General features: G+C 32.8%; 2 protein-coding genes across 3 annotated transcripts; both read right to left on the bottom strand.

Moving 5' to 3' along the window:
- Window positions 1–939: 939 nt before the first annotated feature.
- On the bottom strand, window positions 940–4,050 carry LOC134714108 (universal stress protein YxiE-like). 2 transcript variants are annotated; one of them, XM_063575356.1, is made up of 4 exons: window positions 3,869–4,050; window positions 2,966–3,049; window positions 2,044–2,150; window positions 940–1,171 (listed from the first exon to the last, which is right to left on the bottom strand). In XM_063575356.1, the coding sequence occupies exons 1-4, from the start codon at window positions 4,035–4,037 to the stop codon at window positions 980–982; spliced, it is 552 nt and encodes a 183-aa protein (XP_063431426.1). In that variant the 5' UTR covers window positions 4,038–4,050; the 3' UTR covers window positions 940–979. The 2 variants fall into 2 exon arrangements, with proteins under 2 accessions (XP_063431426.1, XP_063431425.1); XM_063575355.1 differs by having other exon boundaries at window positions 2,044–2,153; window positions 3,869–4,048.
- A 1,579-nt stretch (window positions 4,051–5,629) lies between these two features.
- LOC134714104 (universal stress protein MSMEG_3950/MSMEI_3859-like) lies at window positions 5,630–10,620 on the bottom strand. The gene is made up of 4 exons (XM_063575351.1): window positions 10,403–10,620; window positions 7,580–7,660; window positions 6,586–6,695; window positions 5,630–5,869 (listed from the first exon to the last, which is right to left on the bottom strand). The coding sequence occupies exons 1-4, from the start codon at window positions 10,515–10,517 to the stop codon at window positions 5,672–5,674; spliced, it is 504 nt and encodes a 167-aa protein (XP_063431421.1). The 5' UTR covers window positions 10,518–10,620; the 3' UTR covers window positions 5,630–5,671.
- Between the last annotated feature and the right edge of the window lie 6,943 nt (window positions 10,621–17,563).

Genomic DNA, 17,563 nt, shown 5'->3' with positions numbered 1-17,563 from the left:
CAGAATATGTAGCGTGGTGAAACATGGTAACGGGTATCCATCCCCTTAGATAGTGGTGACCCACCTGGAGGCCTATGTACAATGGACACAAGGACTCCCTCTAACATTGATGACTAGAATATATATCATGACACAAATCCTGTATTTCATGTCGATCTTATATTGCTGATCAGTGTTTGTAACGCTTTCTCTGCATCTTCTTCAGTTTGTTTGACCAAGGAAAATGATCCTTTAAGGAGACAACTTTTAAAATTACAATTTCATCTATTCTGATTGTATTTGCTTTTTTAGAGTTCCCTCATTTAAGGGCAATGATACCTAAAAAGGAGTCGGCTGACGATACTGTCACATTGACTTCCTTGTTCAAAGATCTTGACTTGTTGATTATTTTTTTTATAGTTGTCTGACAATTTTGAAGTAAACATAAGCAGAACTTATCAACATTCTGATCTTCAAATTTTCTCTATATTTGGCGGTTTTAAAGAATAGTTAAAACACTAACATTTTACAGCAATGTTCCACCTTTATACATGTTGGTCATTTAATGAAAACGAGTTCAAAGTTATAAGTCTAAAATATCAATCAATACGCTGCCAACATTAGGACCGTGGATGTCCATCGTTTCATATCAGTAATATTTAGTTGCATGTGTTTAAATTATTTGGAAACATTAAGGAGCAGGATCTGGTTACCAATCCAAAGCACATGAGATCCCCCTTAGTTTTTGGTGAGGTTCGTGTTGTTTATTCTTTAGTTTTATTTGTTGTGTCATATGTACTATTGTTTGTCTGTTTGCCTTTTTCATTTTTAGCCATGACGTTGTCAGTTTATTTTCGATTTATGAGTTTGACTATCCCTCTGATATCTTTCAACCCTCTTTTATAGATATTGTGTCAATTATAATTTTATTACTTTATGACAAGATAACACACACTGGCATACGTGTATCAATGGACATTTATTGAAAATACAGATAAATCTAATGACGATACACAAGAACGGGAATATTGGAATGATGTACAATATAGTCACTGACACTTCCTAAAACTGTCCGCCTGATAACTCCTATCCCCCGACACCCTACGACAATAAATGATGCTCGGCACTCCTCTGCTGTTGTAACTATTTGATGTCCAGGGTCCCCTTGAAGTTGCATGACTTTACCGACAATCTGAAAATACGTAAAGGTCAAAGCTAAACGTAAATGTTTGGTGTTCACAGCCATTAATAAATGCATTGAACATTTAACGAATATACATGTAATGATATTAAATCGTGTTGTGTATAATGTGTTACATGTATATTTGGATGGAGAGTTAATTGTCTCATTGGCACTCACACCACATCTTCCTATATCTATATCATGCACATCGAGGTTGAGAATTTCCAAATTGCTTGGTATTACTTGTTTTGCTGATTACATTCGAATTGAATTTATATAGCCTAAAAACAATGATATAAAAATAAGAGAAGCAATATACGTCAGTGAAACATAATACAGCAGCCAAGTGATTTTTAGAAGAAACAAAGAGGTATTTTTAGAAGAAAAAAACACGACTGGAAAAAAAAAAAACAAAGAAAAAAATCTTTTTATTACTATTTTATTAAAATTAATTTAAAGGAAAATCCTTTCAAGCCAATGGTTACCATGCGATCCCGCCTTTCCATAAACCAGTAAGGATGTCGGATCATAACCCTTGGCTAGCGAATATGATCCTTATTGATTCAGGCTAAAAAAAATATTCATTTGCCACAATTTTTACTTATGAAAATTACTTTGGTATTCTATTACATAGCAGTAAAAAACCTCAAAATTGTCTATGTTAAAGCATTGCATTATCAAAGAGAGAATGTTTCAACGACAGCACACGTCTCCAAAAAGAATAGATCACAATCGCGTTACTTGCTTTAATATATATCCGTTTCTTTCCCTTCAAATATCCATCTGCTGATACTTCAAAGCCTTCAAAAGGACCTAATTTACAATACTTGGTACACTATTGTTTAACTAAAGAGATGTAAAACATTCCTTCTACTACTTGCCTCATATTTATGTAGTAAATCTGTAAGCTGGCTACACACTTTTGTTGCATGTTTACTTTCTTCTTCAAACGCCCTTGCAACAGCCTGTGCGTCAACAGGGGCCCAAACTGCTACAACATAAGAATAAATCGAAAATTTGCTAAAAGAATTACTTGAAATTTTTCAACAATTATACTATTAAAATAAGAAACGGAAATCGGTCTTTTGAATACTTTTTCTTTCTCCGTAGGAAATTTATCACAAAAAATGGTGTGGCAATGTAGAAGGGTGTTTACCAATAATTAAGCGTTCTAGTGTCAAATTATGAAATTAAAGCTTATAGATTATGCTTTAGCATTAAACACATAAGAGAGAAATGAAGATTATTTAAAGTAACTGAAATTCAATGCAAGACAACAAGACTTAGCACTATGTTTTATAATTAAATCGCGTTTAGTATCATTTTTTTCATAAATATTCCTCATTCTATAGTAAATTTAGAGACAATTTGAAAAAATAAAGGTGAATTAACTGTTAACTATAAAAAGTTTAATCAACACATATTCAAAAAGCTACTATGTGTCATGCTTTTCCACCATTTCATGCGACTTATTGATTCTACAGAATTGTTATGAACTTAGTAACATACTTAAAGATTATCGTTGGTTATCTCAAAGAGATTGATTTTCTCGCTTGAGCCGGTTGGGCGAAAGTGAGAAAGGCAATCGAGTTGAGATGACCAATGATAATCTGTTTATCGCTATTTTACCTAAGAAGACGTTGTTAATTTCATTGACAACACGATTGTTCACTTAATTTCTAGCTATTATTTAAATATCACTCGACTCCGCTGAAAAATGAAATTATCAGTCAGCAAGATCAAAGACAAAAATCGTAAAATATAGATAGAATGAATTTATCGCATCATGATGAATATACTTACATCCCATGGTATAATGAGCTGTGTGGTGTAAACAATGAACAACTACAACTTCGTCTCCCTTCTTGTAAATATTGTTTGCGAACCCTAATTATAGAAAAATGGAATAATTGTTATCAGACTTTTTAAAACAAGCTCAATTGCTAATCAATCGTATTTTTATTGTAAAAATTATACAATTCTACAAAACGATTGGCGAGCGAAGTTTGTATTACAACAGTACGAGCATTAATTAAATTAACCTCCGCTCGTTTAAAGCTGAATTAAAATATGTTTGATTATTCAATGTAAAAGTATCTTCCGACTCTTGTTTCGAGATGAATTATTTATTTCCTTTCTATGTAATTTTCATATATATTCAGTCTACTGTATACGTACTCTCTAAATATATTTTTATTGTGTGTGGCTTTAGTGATTGTCTCTTTATTTATTAATTTTTATTTCTAAAAAGACGATGGTGTGTGTATGTGAAAAGTAAAATCACAAAAATACTGAACTCAGAGGAAAACCAATTAGGAAAGTCCATAATACATGGCAGAATCAAATAACAAAACGCATCAAAAACGATGAGTTATAACAGTTGCATGCATATGCATATAAATATAAGTATATGTTATATGGAATTTGCAGTTGACGCAAATCTTTAATATTTATAACTGTCACTGATATAAACAATTTCTTCCAAACTTTTACAATACATTTGTAGTTTCACATTTTTGTAATCTTTACACCACAATTTACATGCAGTGTCCATTCTGTATGTATGCACAGGTAAACTTTGTGACATTGAACTTACTTAACCTTTTTTATATCTTCGTGGCAAATAAACAAATCGTTATGCTATTTATAAACAAAATTAATCTATAAATAATCATGTTTAACTTCCATGTGATTAAAATAACTTACACAGCAATGCTGATTCTGCTTCAGTACTGCCATCCATTGCCACAACAATTACCCTCTTCTCAACAGAGCTCTGTCCCTCCATCTTCTGTTTTGAAATTGATTCCTTTTTTCCGCTGAATAATTCAAAACTTTTTAACGCGTCACGTGATTTTACTGAGACACGCAACATGTGACACCAAAACAGATGTAAAGAAATATTGATTTACATAAATCAGATCGTTGGTTTTCTTGTTTAAACATTTTTATATTTTGTCATGTCGGCCATTTGAAAGCTAACTATTATACTGCTTTTCTATTTCACCACTATGTTTGTTCCTTTGACAAATTGATTAAGTTTCGCTACAACTATACAAATTAAAGAAACCTTTATTTTTTTAAATTCTAGTTGGCAAGACATTTTTACCGAACCATAGATTGTGTCATAGAGGAGTAAGGGATTATCCTATCATATGTAAAACAGTAAAGAACATCGCCAATATAACATATATATTCTTTTTAATTTGTTTTCGTCATGGCAATAGGTAGCAAATACTTTCCACTGAACTTTCAGCAAATAACATTTATAAAAGCGATCACAAGTTGATTCCACGTGGTTAACTTTTGACAAGATTTTTTGAACGTTCAGAAAATCCAAAACTTTAAATTGGGTATAGTTTTAGCCTTGTGAAAGGGTATGTTTATCCAGACATATCTGCCTCTGGACATATTAAGCTTACAACAACCAATCATACGTCCAGAAATACACTCGGCTTGATAAGCAAACACGTAGAACCTTCTACTTAGATTTACAGATATACAAGCACCTATACGTCTTAATATTGTACCTATATTGTGTCATCGATCATGCTTATTCTTTTAGTGTATGTTTACTTTTTTTTTGTTTAAATTTCTTTTTGTTATTTTAATTGATATTTTATAGTGCGTGTATATTTTAATGCGCCGAACTGTCCTAAGTCAAGAGCCTGTTGTTTTTTGGTTATCGTTTGCTGTTGTGCTTCATATGTGCTTCTCATTTTTTTTTATATAACCCAGAACGTCTGTTTGAATTGTTTTACACTAATCATTAATGGGCCCTTTATATCTTGCTGTTCGATGGGATCCAAGGCTCCGTGTTTAAGTCGTTCTTTAACCTATAGTTGTTTATTTGATGTATATTGTTGCATTGACACCCATACCACATATTTTTTTTTTATATATAATTGATCATCTAATTTTGGGTTATATCTGCCCGTAGGACAGTCCATATATCACGATAACTACCAGTTTTTCAAGAACTATTATATAAGTATCTAAGGGACCATGATTTACTAATAGGACAGACATATTTAACTGGTAAACATTAATAATTTGATAAATATGCATACATGACAGGTATTTCGCGCACTGGAATTCCTAATTCTGTACAACTGCTAAGACTACCCTTTAAAATTTAAATTTGGCCTACATGATGATGGTATATCTTCATACAAGGTCAGCAGCCGTATAAACCTATTCATGACATCACTCTATGAAGTTTTTATTTCTTTACGCACTCACATTGAAGGAACATTATGTATCCATTATAATATAATTTATGGACTATCGATGTTTGCTTAAAGGATGCTAAGAATTTATGGCAAGATGTATTCTATATAATTGATTCGCCAGATGCACGGGTGAACTTGAAATTATATAGATCTATGTGTATGTTTATGAATTCAAACAAGATACGTATTTACTTCAAATTGTAAAACTACTAGAAAATATTTATTTGCACTAAAACATAATGAAAAAAGACTAGAACATCGATAAATAAAATATAAGCTAATGACAAACAAGAACTGGAACATTAGCATGGTGGAGGATATAGTCACTAACACTACCAACTAAAGTCCTCCTTACGGTCCCCAATCCACGAGATCCGACAACAATCACTGATGCACCACATTCCTCTGCCTTCTGTATTATTGTTGGTCCAGGTTCTCCGCCTACTACCGTCGTGACAGTGATACTTCCTCCTGACTTCAATGATAAAACTAAAATTAGGTGTCTAGTGATATTTTATATTTTTATATTTATCATACGACACCAAAAGATCAATGTAGGATAAAAAAAAAACCCACTTAATTCAAATAGTTTAGGGTAGGGGTTGGGGGTAAAAATCGATGCAAGTTTTGATTATTCTACATCGATTCTCAGATTTCGCTCCTAATAGTCGATGCTTCCCAAACCAAGTCTACTTTTAATTTTATGTCATTCGATTTAAAATGCAGTCAAATGATAACCCATGACTAATGTAACTTATATATAGGTGTCATGTCTGTGTTATTGTATATAGTACTGTTATTTATTTTTCATTGTGCGTGTGTATGTGTGTGTGTGTATATGTATATAAACGCTCAAAAAGTGTACAAAACAGCACAAATATTAAAAAAATATTTATGAAGAATTTTGGATAACAGATATCCTTCATCCGTATGATAATAATGCAAAATGAATCATATCAATCTATTCTGATTTAACTATAACAAAGTAGCAACGTACGAGAAAATATTAGTATTGCAGTACTTTAAGACAAATTTACGATGTATTCTGTTAAAATAAATTGCTTTTTATTTGTTGTTTGATTTTGTTTTTGACTTCAGATATCTTTTTTTTTTGTAAGATGTGTATACGAGTTATTTATTAAGTTATGTTTACATCGATCGAAAACAAACACACAGTTGATGATCTAGTACCTTATACATAGGCAACAAAGTTTTCAGTTTAGTACAAATTTCTGTCCCTTTCTTTTCTTCATCTTGAATTGCACGTGCTATAACATGTGGATCTAATGGCATCCAGATAGCTACAAAAAATGCATATATGACGTATCATTCCAAGAGAGCCACAACAAATCAAACAGTTAACTTGTTTCAAAAGATGAATGAACATTGTTTAAGATGTTTTATTTTTAAAAAGTATGAGTTTTTCTGTACTATTAATTTAACTTATATACTTTATATACTTTCAATATTTTCCTACAGTATTATATATACTCATTAAATTCAAAATTGTAGTTATTAATTCAACACATTGCTGTTGAAGATGATTTTAATTTAATATAACACATTTCACATGTTTGGTAAAATGTAGCATCTGAACATACATGCAAGCAACGCCACTGCCTTTCCCAAGTGTATGACTAGTTATCCGTAAGATTGATGTGTTTGACCTCTAATGCCATTTCATAAGGGATTTTTATTTGAATTTTCCTCGGTATCTTTTATTTTACTTTTTGCATCTTGTGTGAGGGTCTAGATGGGGGTTTCAGTAAAGAGTATAATAGAACAACAATACAGTTTAATGGGGGAAAATTATAAAAAAAAAGAGGTAAAAAAAAGAGAATAATGGCTAAAAGTTAAAAAAAATATGTTTTTTTACACATAAATTTTGCCGTTGGTTTTCTCGTTTGAATTGTTTCACATTTGTCATTTCGGACCTTTTATAACTGACTATATATATGCGGTAAGTGCTTTTTTCATCGTTGAAGGCCATACGGGGACCTATAGTTGTTAATTTCTGTGGCATTTGGTCTCTTGCGGAGATTTTTCTCTTTGGCAATCATTCCACATCTTTCTTTTTTTTTTTTTTTTTATATATATTTAAAGATTAAAGACTACAAAATTGAGGCATATATCCCTAATCATTATTTTCCTTGATATAATTATTTTTATATACTATAGTACCTACATCCCATGGAATGAGGTCCGTGTTCTACGCAGTGAACCAATATAACTTCATCACTATCTTTGTGTATATTCTTCATATAAACTATAAAAAAAAAAAAAAAGAAACTCTACATTAGGCTTTTAAAATTTAAACTAGTTACATGATCATAAACAATTCACTTTGCAATTATCAATAATACACTTATAAACCAATAAACTTTTAATATCTATTTTTTTTTACTTAAGATTTATCTGTAATCTTCCTTTACTAACCGACCAAAGCTTTGTCTAGCAGGTAAATTTGTAAACAATAACTGTCTTGTCTTCCATTCTTATAGTTATAAAATTCAACCCACCCTATGTTTCTAGTTACAGTCAAGTGTCTCTTCTTCCTCTTAATTTACCTAGTAATAGTATTAGAAATATTGCTAATCCGTGCTCGTATTGAAAATGCACGAACTGTTTGTCACTGTGTTTGATTAAGACAACAATCCGTCCATTACTTCTTCTTTTCGTTCGCTTTACGCCAAGTGTCATTATGGCTGTAAGTGTGTGGTGTTCTGGTGTCTGTAAGAATGCGCTGTATATGTTGAGAGTACTTAAATATTACATTATTACATAGTTTATTCCCTAATACCGGCGTCACAGATCAGCTATATAGACTTTATAGCTCCGACGTACGCCGGGCGTGGTAAAAAAACCTGCCAATACCCTAGTAACTTACCAATCATATCTGTATCGTGTGCACAACGAGCCCAATATTGGGCGTACGAGGAGCGTACATAAGCGTTTATCGGGCGCCCAATTTACGTATGTTTGCAAATATCTGGCGTTTGTCTAACGTAGAAAAAATACACGCTACAAAGGAAAAAAAAGCGTCCCTTGAACGTTTTTGAGACGCGTCCCGGTCGTATCTGGGACGATGATACGTGCAGTCTGCGTGTCTGGGATGTTAAGTTATGGGGTGTTTGTTACAATCACACCCGCATACGTTTTAGTTAAAGTCGAACGATCTTGAAACGTATACAACGTACCCTAAACGTGTTTCAAACTTATCTGTAGCGCTTGTAGCGTATTTATTACGTGCGTGTAGCGTACAGATAAGATAAGATATTTTATTTCCAAATCATAGGGCTCATAACAAGCATGTTATCAAATAAAGTAAGAATAAAAAGCCTTTCTCTCCCACTCGCATACACTCAAACATACAACTATCGTTCTGATTAAGGATGATTAATTTAACAGTACAACATGTAAATGAAAAATAAAATACAAACACAAATGTATTTTTATTTTTTTTATGAGAAGTCAGTTGCCTGCATTGTATATATGGAACGAAGGATAACTCTTAGTGCCCAGAAAAGAAAAAAAAAACCAATTCAAGTATGATGTGACAATGAACTGGTGAAGACTATAAATAAGTGTTATAAGTTTCAGTTAAGCAAATATTTAGTTTCTCAATGTGTAAAATGAGGATTCACATAATTTAGAGTTAAAATCAAGGTCATCGTTCGGCATGAACAAATAAACAGATTACTATCGGATATTTGGGATAAATATAGGTATTTTGTAAAGAGTTCACCCAGAAAGGGTTTTCTTTCCTTATTATAAAGGGTACATTTAAATAAAAAAATGTTCTTGGGCTAGATGAAATTTTTTAATGCCGGTGTCACACATTGGTGTATAGACCGGCGTGCACCAAACGTACAGAGAAAATTGACAAAGTCGGCTCAAGGGATATATAATCTAAGCCGGGAATGTCACAGTATATACCCTGTCTGAGACCTGAATAACATATAATATCTTGGTGAACGCAGCAACTCGAGGAAATTTTTATATGCAGCATACAAATTTTAATCCAGATCAAGCGTCTGCTAGCGTATACCTGTACGCTACACGCACGGTATGCATACGCTAGAAGAGCGTTTAACGCGATACGGATAAGTTTTGAGACACGTTTAGGACACGTTGTTTACGCTTCGAGATCGTTCTACTTTTACTTAAACGTATGTAGGTGTGTTTGTAACAAACACCCCTTAATAGAACGTCTAAGATACGACCGGAACGCGTCTCAAATACGTTCAAGAAACGTTTTTCCTTCTTACCGTGCACTCCATCTAGGTTAGACAAACGCCAGGCATACGCAACCATACGTTTCTTGAACACCTGATTAACGCTTAGGTACGCTTTTCGTATGCCCAATACACACTTAAAGCTCGTTTTACACACGTTACATATATGATTGACAGGTTGAATACATCCACAATTACTAGCGTATTTGCAGCGTACATGATTTTTTATCACGCCCGGCGTACGTCGATGTGTGACGACGGTATAAGCTGCATAAAAAAATCCTGGAGTTATAGCGTTCACCAAGCGTATACCTTTGCATTTCGACGTACTTTAAACTTTACAACGCGGGTCAAACGATTGTTTAGCGTTCCTCTGGCGTGCACTAACGTATACGGACTTTGCCAATTTTCTCTGTACGTCTGGTGCACGCCGGTCTATACGCCAATGTGTGATGCCGGATTAAGGATAACAGGGAAATATTGGTATATGAAGCTACAAGTTGCTTCACAATCTACATGATTGTCATCGGGAATTACCCTTTATGTTTATAAAAATGTTAATAAGAATATTTCTTCTATAAAACATTAAAGAATGTGTTGTGTTATGTTAAGTTCAGTATAGGTTAGTGACCTTGTCTCTTAACTGGTCCAAATATAAATATATAATATAACGCATCAGCTTATTCTTTTTCACTATGAAGGAATATTCTATGCGTTCAAATCTATACATTGACGTAAACATACCGTAAACTAAATTTTTATAGAACACTTACAGTCTAACGCGTTATCAGACTCTTTGCTACCATCCATTGCTAAAACAACTCTTTTCCTTGAACTTTCAGCCATAAGTCGTTCATCTACCTTTTTTTTGCGTAAAGACACTGTCATGTGATTTATTTAATGTAATCGTGTTGTAATATGGTTATGTTTGACTTGTTGTGTAGTGTCAATATGTTTCAAACCGCTACACATGGTCCTTATATCCAGATTAGACCACTCACTATGAAATCAGATGCAGTCGGAAACCAGGTTGAAATAGAACAAAAGAATCGAAGATCTTTGTTAGAGAAGGCGATAAATGTTTACTGTATTGTTTACTATAGTGACAATTTTTTAAAAAGTCAATAGAAACACACAAAATTGCAATTTTCTTCTCGATTACGAGGTGTTTTATTTGAAAAAACACCATTTGCATAAGTTTTCAATTTATCTAGTACATAGTTAAGCAGAACAATTATATATCAAGTCGACGACATGGGTATCTTTCAAGTTGGATGAAGAAAATGCATAACCTCCGATTTTTTTGAAAAAATTACCACGGACGGAAAACATATCAATCTATTAGTTCAGTAGTTTTCGTGTCTGTCCTTCCATTATGTGACTGAAGAAAAAAATCCAAAAAATAGGTAACAATTGTATCGATAAGAGAAAATCGAGCGCACCTTTTTATGTTAGGGCGCGTTTGAGTTAAGCATTTTGTCTTGATATCGCACACAGTAGGAATATTTCATACATCGTCTCGCTTCAGATTCTATCATTTTTATATGTCAAAGCTACAGGTTGACTTTATAACACAAAACAAACAGTACTAAAAGATAAAATATGTGGGTCAAGTGAAATACCTATCTAATGAGTAGGTGTATTCGAATAGCTATTTTTTTTACTGAGAGTACTTGACGACAGTCTTTCAAGTTGGATGATGAAAATGCATATCTTCGAAAAATTCTAATTTTTTGTGTGTGATAACTAGGGTTTATAATCTTCATACACTAAAAATATCAAGTCTGCCCTTCCACGAAATATTTAATTAGAATTTTTTTAAATGTTTATGAATTTTCGAGAATTCAACCTGACAACCGATCAGACACTAGTTTTAAGTTGAATCAATGCAGACAAGATCATTAACTGATGCTCATTATCTAGTTGATACATTTGTCTTTTAAAATATAACTGACATATAAGGATCGTAATGGTGCAATGTGGATAAATTTATCGGTTTCCAAGAGCAAAACTGGTAGCGCGTCATCCCTACAATGGCTTTCATTTCTACGATTTTGAAAATGAATTTGCGTAATGGGGAGACAATTTTGACGAAGTAGAATCCTGACTGCTTGTTAGCAATTTAATCTTTCAATTTTATCGGGAAAGAATGTATCGTTTTAAGTTGACTGTTTTTTGTACCGTTGGAACTTAATTTAAAGACCATAAAAAATCGTGTTTATGTTCAGAGAGATTTATATCCAGTAGTCAAGGTATTAACTTAGATAAAATAAAAACGGGATAAAAAGAGAGGCGAAACACATCAAAGGGACATTCAAACTCACAAGTCTAAAATAACGCCGAAACGTCATGGGCAAAAAAGAAAGGCAAAAAAGTAAAAGACCAACATGCAGAAAAACAACAGTACACATAACACAAAACAAACAACTAAGAACTGAGCAACAATAACTTAACCTAAACTTGGGTTATTGAACTGAGGTGCTCCAGAAAGTCGGTAAGCTGATCCTGCTCCATATGAAGCACCCGCCGTTCTGCTTATATTATTTCAAAACCGACAATAAGTCTTATTCTTAAGGTAACATTCGGGGAAAACGGGACGTGATTGTATAGTAACAATAATTGGAACATTTCCACTATCATCTGAGATATTTCATAACGCTCAACCAACTCGTAATTGCGTCCGTAAAAACAAAGTGATGATTTCAATTTCACCCCTTGGAACTCTTGGTTTTATGAATAGTTTCCTTGTGAGCTGACAGTAACCCTTCATGAAGGAAAATTTGATAAGAAACACAAGCCCTGGATTATTGTCTCAACTGAGATATCGTATGTTCTCTGTATGCAGGCGCTGCTGGAATGTTTATTGTTACATATATAGGAATGGAAAGTTCAGAATTTGGAAGCTGAAATCCTCTCTTTTGTTGTAAAGGTAGTTTGTTTTCAACTGACCCTCATTGTAAATTTCTAAATATAAGTCAAGATATGAGTCAGTGTTCACTGTTTCTGTTGTATCCTTTGTCTCAAGTTCCATGGAATATATAAACGCGTTCAACATAGTCACAAAATTTTGAATTATTAAGTGACAGAATATTATCTATATATAACAAAAAGTAAATTTAAAGCATACTGTTAACTTCTTATTATTCTTCTGAATAAGTTCCTGTATGCAGTCCAGAGGCGGATCCAGCCATTTTTAAAAGGGGGTATTTGGTTTGATTACTTAACAAGATGATATATATATGTTCCAATTTTTATATAAAACGTAAATAGTGCAATTTTTTTTTAATTTGATAAATATACAGAAAAAAATGATGTTTTTTTTCTACATTAATGAACATTTGAGAAATATGAGTTATTTCTGAAAAAAAAATGTATACTTTTTAGGATACATATAAAATACAGAAATTACAAAATTCAACAAAGAAACAATTGGTGTTTATCTTTTAAAACAAAAAAGTAATGTCTACAGATGTATTAGCAAAGCAGCCTATTCCATCTCCCGGTTGCTACAAACAATGTGGGCGAAGGAATTGTGTGTGTTGTAAAGCTGCTAATGTTCAATGGCTATACAAATGAGATGAATTTAGTGTGTTTTGTACGTTTTTTTTTATTAATATGTTTCTTTATTAATCTCAGGAGTTTACCACAAGAAATATTGTCAACTGAAAAATCAAAAGTAGCATGAAATGAAGTTAAAATGAAAATGAAGTCCCTGCATAATGTTCTAGACACCGTTTTGTTAAGGATCAAGTTATTTATAAATGAACACTGGAAATTAGTTGTATAACGCTCTCCAAACAGAATATTTGCATGAAATTGAAAACAAGATTCATTTTGTCAATGATATGTTTGTGATGACTTATTGGGAATATATGATATTGTCCTTAACTTTATTACAGTTATATACTAGAAAAAAGCTCTTTCTTTCAAGTCTAGAATACCTTCTAACTTTCTGTTAAAAACCCGGACCATTTGTCTAAAAACCCGGACGATTTTACAGTTACTCTCGAAAAAACCCGGACAATAACAAATACTGTTTTTTTTTTAATTAAATATAGGGAAAATGAGCTTCTTCGTAGATTAAAACAGATATAGCATTCAATATAAGATGGGAAGTAATGTTAAAAATGGTTATAGTTACGAAATATCCGTTATTTGATCTTATTGCGTGTTTTATAAATCCAAAAAGCTCAAAATACACTCGAAAAAATGTACCAAATCACTCAAAAACACGATCTTAGCTGGACACTATATCTACCGTGATTAAGAGCAGTCAGACACAAAATAAATTTATAAAGTAAGTCACAATGAAGTTCGCATTTTAAAATGAAATGTTTTTCATTTTCTACTCAACCTTGGATTCAAAATCACTTTGTAAGACCCAAAAATTAGAGATATAGAAAAATCTATGACAATTTGAAATTGTACATAAATGACAGAACGAAGGCTGAACCAGATATCGAAAAGGGGGAGGGGGTGTTCTTATAGAATTTGTCATACAGTGCAACACGCCAAATAATACCCTTTTACCAACAATATACAAAACAATACAAACTTTTACAAAACTTAAATCCAAACCTTGCAGCAGATCCAGATACAATTTTACCCAAGATTTTTTAAAAGAACAGTCATATAAAATTGCACCAATTCTTACACGTATCTCTGTGAAAAATGTCGATGTATTTGAAGGAATTTTATTGAAACTATCATTAAATGTTCTGATCAGGGTTTTTTTATTTGACACTGGTAGATATTTGATATGATAGATGAAAATCCCCTCATATCCTCCCTCCGACCGAGCGAATCCGGATTCCCTCCGACCGGGTCCGGACCCAAAAAATAAAATCGTCATTATTTCAATAATTTATCACTTAGACTAACCATTCTTACATTTTTTGTAAACTCTTAATATGTTGCTTTCCATTGATCATTCGCCGATAACTGCTCATTCTTTGGTATTTGAGGAAAAAAGGATTATATTTTATGAACCCTATTCAGAATTGGATTCCCGCTCGCCGGATATACACCTCATTTAAAAATATGCTTTATTTTTTTTACTGTGCAAAATAAACAGACCATTCAAGGCCAATCACTTACATATGGATATATATGAATGACCGAAATAGAACCCATTGATTTATTTCACCAACCCACTCGATTTTTAAGGTTCATAAGTTAGTGTCATATTTTGACATTTTGGGATTTTGATTTTGCTTACATATGGCCATACACAAATACATTTTTTTTGTCTATTTAGCTGTTATAACTGTATTTCTTCAAGCGTTTGCGATATATTATGTATTGTTTGTTAGGAAACAATTAGTTTTCCCTGAAAAAATGAATACAAATTGCAGAAATGTAATATCAAAAATTTACAAAAAAATACACTCCGGAAAATTCCGGACTGAATGAGAAATTAGAAAAAAAGGACACATAAAAAGCTTCTAATTTTTTTAACAACGTGAGAAATATCGGAATAACGATATTTGTCATAAGGGGCAATCAATATACTACCATAAAATCAAAAACCCATCAATCAGTTGTTATAACCCACTCGATTTATAAGGTAAAACAAATAAGTTTCATATTTTGATATTTTGGGATTTTGATTTTGCTTACATATGGCCATACACAAATACAATTTTTTGTCTATTTAGCTGTTATAACTGTATTTCTTCAAGCGTTTATGATATAGTATGTATTGTTTGTTAGGAAACAATTAGTTTTTCCTCAATAATTGAATACAAATTGCCGAAATGTATTATCAAACATTTACAAAAAAATACACTCCGGAAAATTCCGGACTGAATGAGAAATTAGAAAAAAAGGACACATAAAAAGCTTCTAATTTTTTTAACAACGTGATATATATCGGAATAACGATACTTGTCATTAGGGGCAATCAATATACTACCATAAAATCAAAAACCCATCAATCAGTTGTTATAACCCACTCGATTTATAAGGTAAAACAAATTAGTTTCATATTTTGATATTTTGGGATTTTGATTTTGCTTACATATGGCCATACACAAATACATTTTTTTGTCTATTTAGCTGTTATAACTGTATTTTTTCAAGCGTTTATGATATATTATGTATTGTTTGTTAGGAAACAATTAGTTTTTCCTCAATAATTGAATACAAATTGACGAAATGTATTATCAAACATTTACAAAAAAATACACTCCGGAAAATTCCGGACTGATTGAGAAATTATCAAAAAAGGGCACCTAAAATCTTCTTATTTTTATAATCATGTGGAATATATCGGAAAAATGATGTTTTACTCTGAGGGTTATCAATATGCTACCATAAAACCAAAAAACATTGATCAGTTGTTACAACCCACTCGATTTTATAGCTGAGGAAGAATTTCACTCTAATAGATATTTGCCTTAATGTTGATTTTTTAGGCTTTTATGATGGTTTTTCGCGTTTTCCGCTTAATGAGGCACCTATTTAAGTTGGAAAACACATGTTAAAGTTAGCCAAGACCTTAACGGTAAAAATAACAGCTTGTATAGACCAATGGCATGCTCAGTTTTGTCTCTAGGGTGAAAAGATCCGGGGTAGGTATTGTCAATATTGGCGTCTGGCGATCCAAATTTGGGGTGGGGTTCGATTAAATATTTTCTTGGCTTACGTTCACATATTTCAGTATAAATAAAGATTCAGGCATATAGTAGACACCCTAAGCATTAGTTTGAGCTATAAAATACCTTAATGGCATGTCTGGGCGGTGCTGGGGGAAGATTTTCACTATAATTGATATTTGCCTTTATGTTGGTTTTCTTGGTTTTTATGATGGTTTTTCGTGTTTTCCGCTTAATGGGGCACCTATATATGTTTGAAAACACATGTTAAAGTTAGCCAAGGCCTTTACGGTAAAAATGACACCTTGTATAGACCAATGGCATGCTCAGTTTTGTCTCTAGGGTGAAAAGATCCGGGGTAGGTATGGTCAATATTGGCGTCTGGCGATCCAAATTTGGGGTAGGGGTCGATTAAATATTTTCTTGGCTTACGTTCACATATTTCAGTATTAATAAAGATTCAGGCATGTAGTAGACACCCTAAGCATTAGTTTGAGCTATAAAATACCTTAATGGCATGTCTGGGCGGTGCTGGGGGAAGATTTTCACTATAATTGATATTTGCCTTTATGTTGGTTTTCTTGGCTTTTATGATGGTTTTTCGTGTTTCCGCTTAATGGGGCACCTATATATGTTTGAAAACACATGTTAAAGTTAGCCAAGGCCTTTACGGTAAAAATGACACCTTGTATGGACAAATGGCATGCTCAGTTTTGTCTCTAGGGTGAAAAGATCCGGGGTAGGTATGGTCAATATTGGCGTCTGGCGATCCAATTTGGGGGTAGGGGTCGATTAAATATTTTCTTGTCTTACGTTCACATATTTCAGTATAAATAAAGATTCAGGCATGTAGTAGACACCCTAAGCATTAGTTTGAGCTATAAAATACCTTAATGGCATGTCTGGGCGGTGCTGGGGGAAGATTTTCACTATAATTGATATTTGCCTTTATGTTGGTTTTCTTGGTTTTTATGATGGTTTTTCGTGTTTTCCGCTTAATGGGGCACCTATATATGTTTGAAAACACATGTTAAAGTTAGCCAAGGCCTTTACGGTAAAAATGACACCTTGTATAGACCAATGGCATGCTCAGTTTTGTCTCTAGGGTGAAAAGATCCGGGGTAGGTATGGTCAATATTGGCGTCTGGCGATCCAAATTTGGGGTAGGGGTCGATAAAATATTTTCTTGGCTTACGTTCACATATTTCAGTATAAATAAAGATTCAGGCATGTAGTAGACACCCTAAGCATTAGTTTGAGCTATAAAATACCTCAATGGCATGTCTGGGCGGTGCTGGGGGAAGATTTTCACTATAATTGATATTTGCCTTTATGTTG

This window comes from Mytilus trossulus, chromosome 4 (assembly GCF_036588685.1).
Source record: "Mytilus trossulus isolate FHL-02 chromosome 4, PNRI_Mtr1.1.1.hap1, whole genome shotgun sequence".
Classification (NCBI taxonomy): domain Eukaryota; kingdom Metazoa; phylum Mollusca; class Bivalvia; order Mytilida; family Mytilidae; genus Mytilus; species Mytilus trossulus.
Note: the sequence above shows the minus strand (reverse complement) of the source record. Positions and strands in the feature narration are given on the sequence as shown.

What these genes read in the sequence shown, in the direction of transcription:
- LOC134714104 (XM_063575351.1), bottom strand. Translation starts at nt 10,517, where the DNA reads ATGACAGTGTCTTTACGCAAAAAAAAGGTAGATGAACGACTTATGGCT. An exon ending in GTCTGATAACGCGTTAGACT is followed by an intron (nt 7,661 to 10,402) that starts GTAAGTGTTCTA and finishes TTTTTTTTATAG; the next exon opens with TTTATATGAAGAATATACAC. An exon ending in CTTTGTTGCCTATGTATAAG is followed by an intron (nt 5,870 to 6,585) that starts GTACTAGATCAT and finishes TTATCATTGAAG; the next exon opens with TCAGGAGGAAGTATCACTGT.
- LOC134714108 (XM_063575355.1), bottom strand. Translation starts at nt 4,037, where the DNA reads ATGTTGCGTGTCTCAGTAAAATCACGTGACGCGTTAAAAAGTTTTGAA. An exon ending in AGCAGAATCAGCATTGCTGT is followed by an intron (nt 3,050 to 3,868) that starts GTAAGTTATTTT and finishes TTCTATAATTAG; the next exon opens with GGTTCGCAAACAATATTTAC. An exon ending in ATTTACTACATAAATATGAG is followed by an intron (nt 1,172 to 2,043) that starts GCAAGTAGTAGA and finishes ACGTATTTTCAG; the next exon opens with ATTGTCGGTAAAGTCATGCA.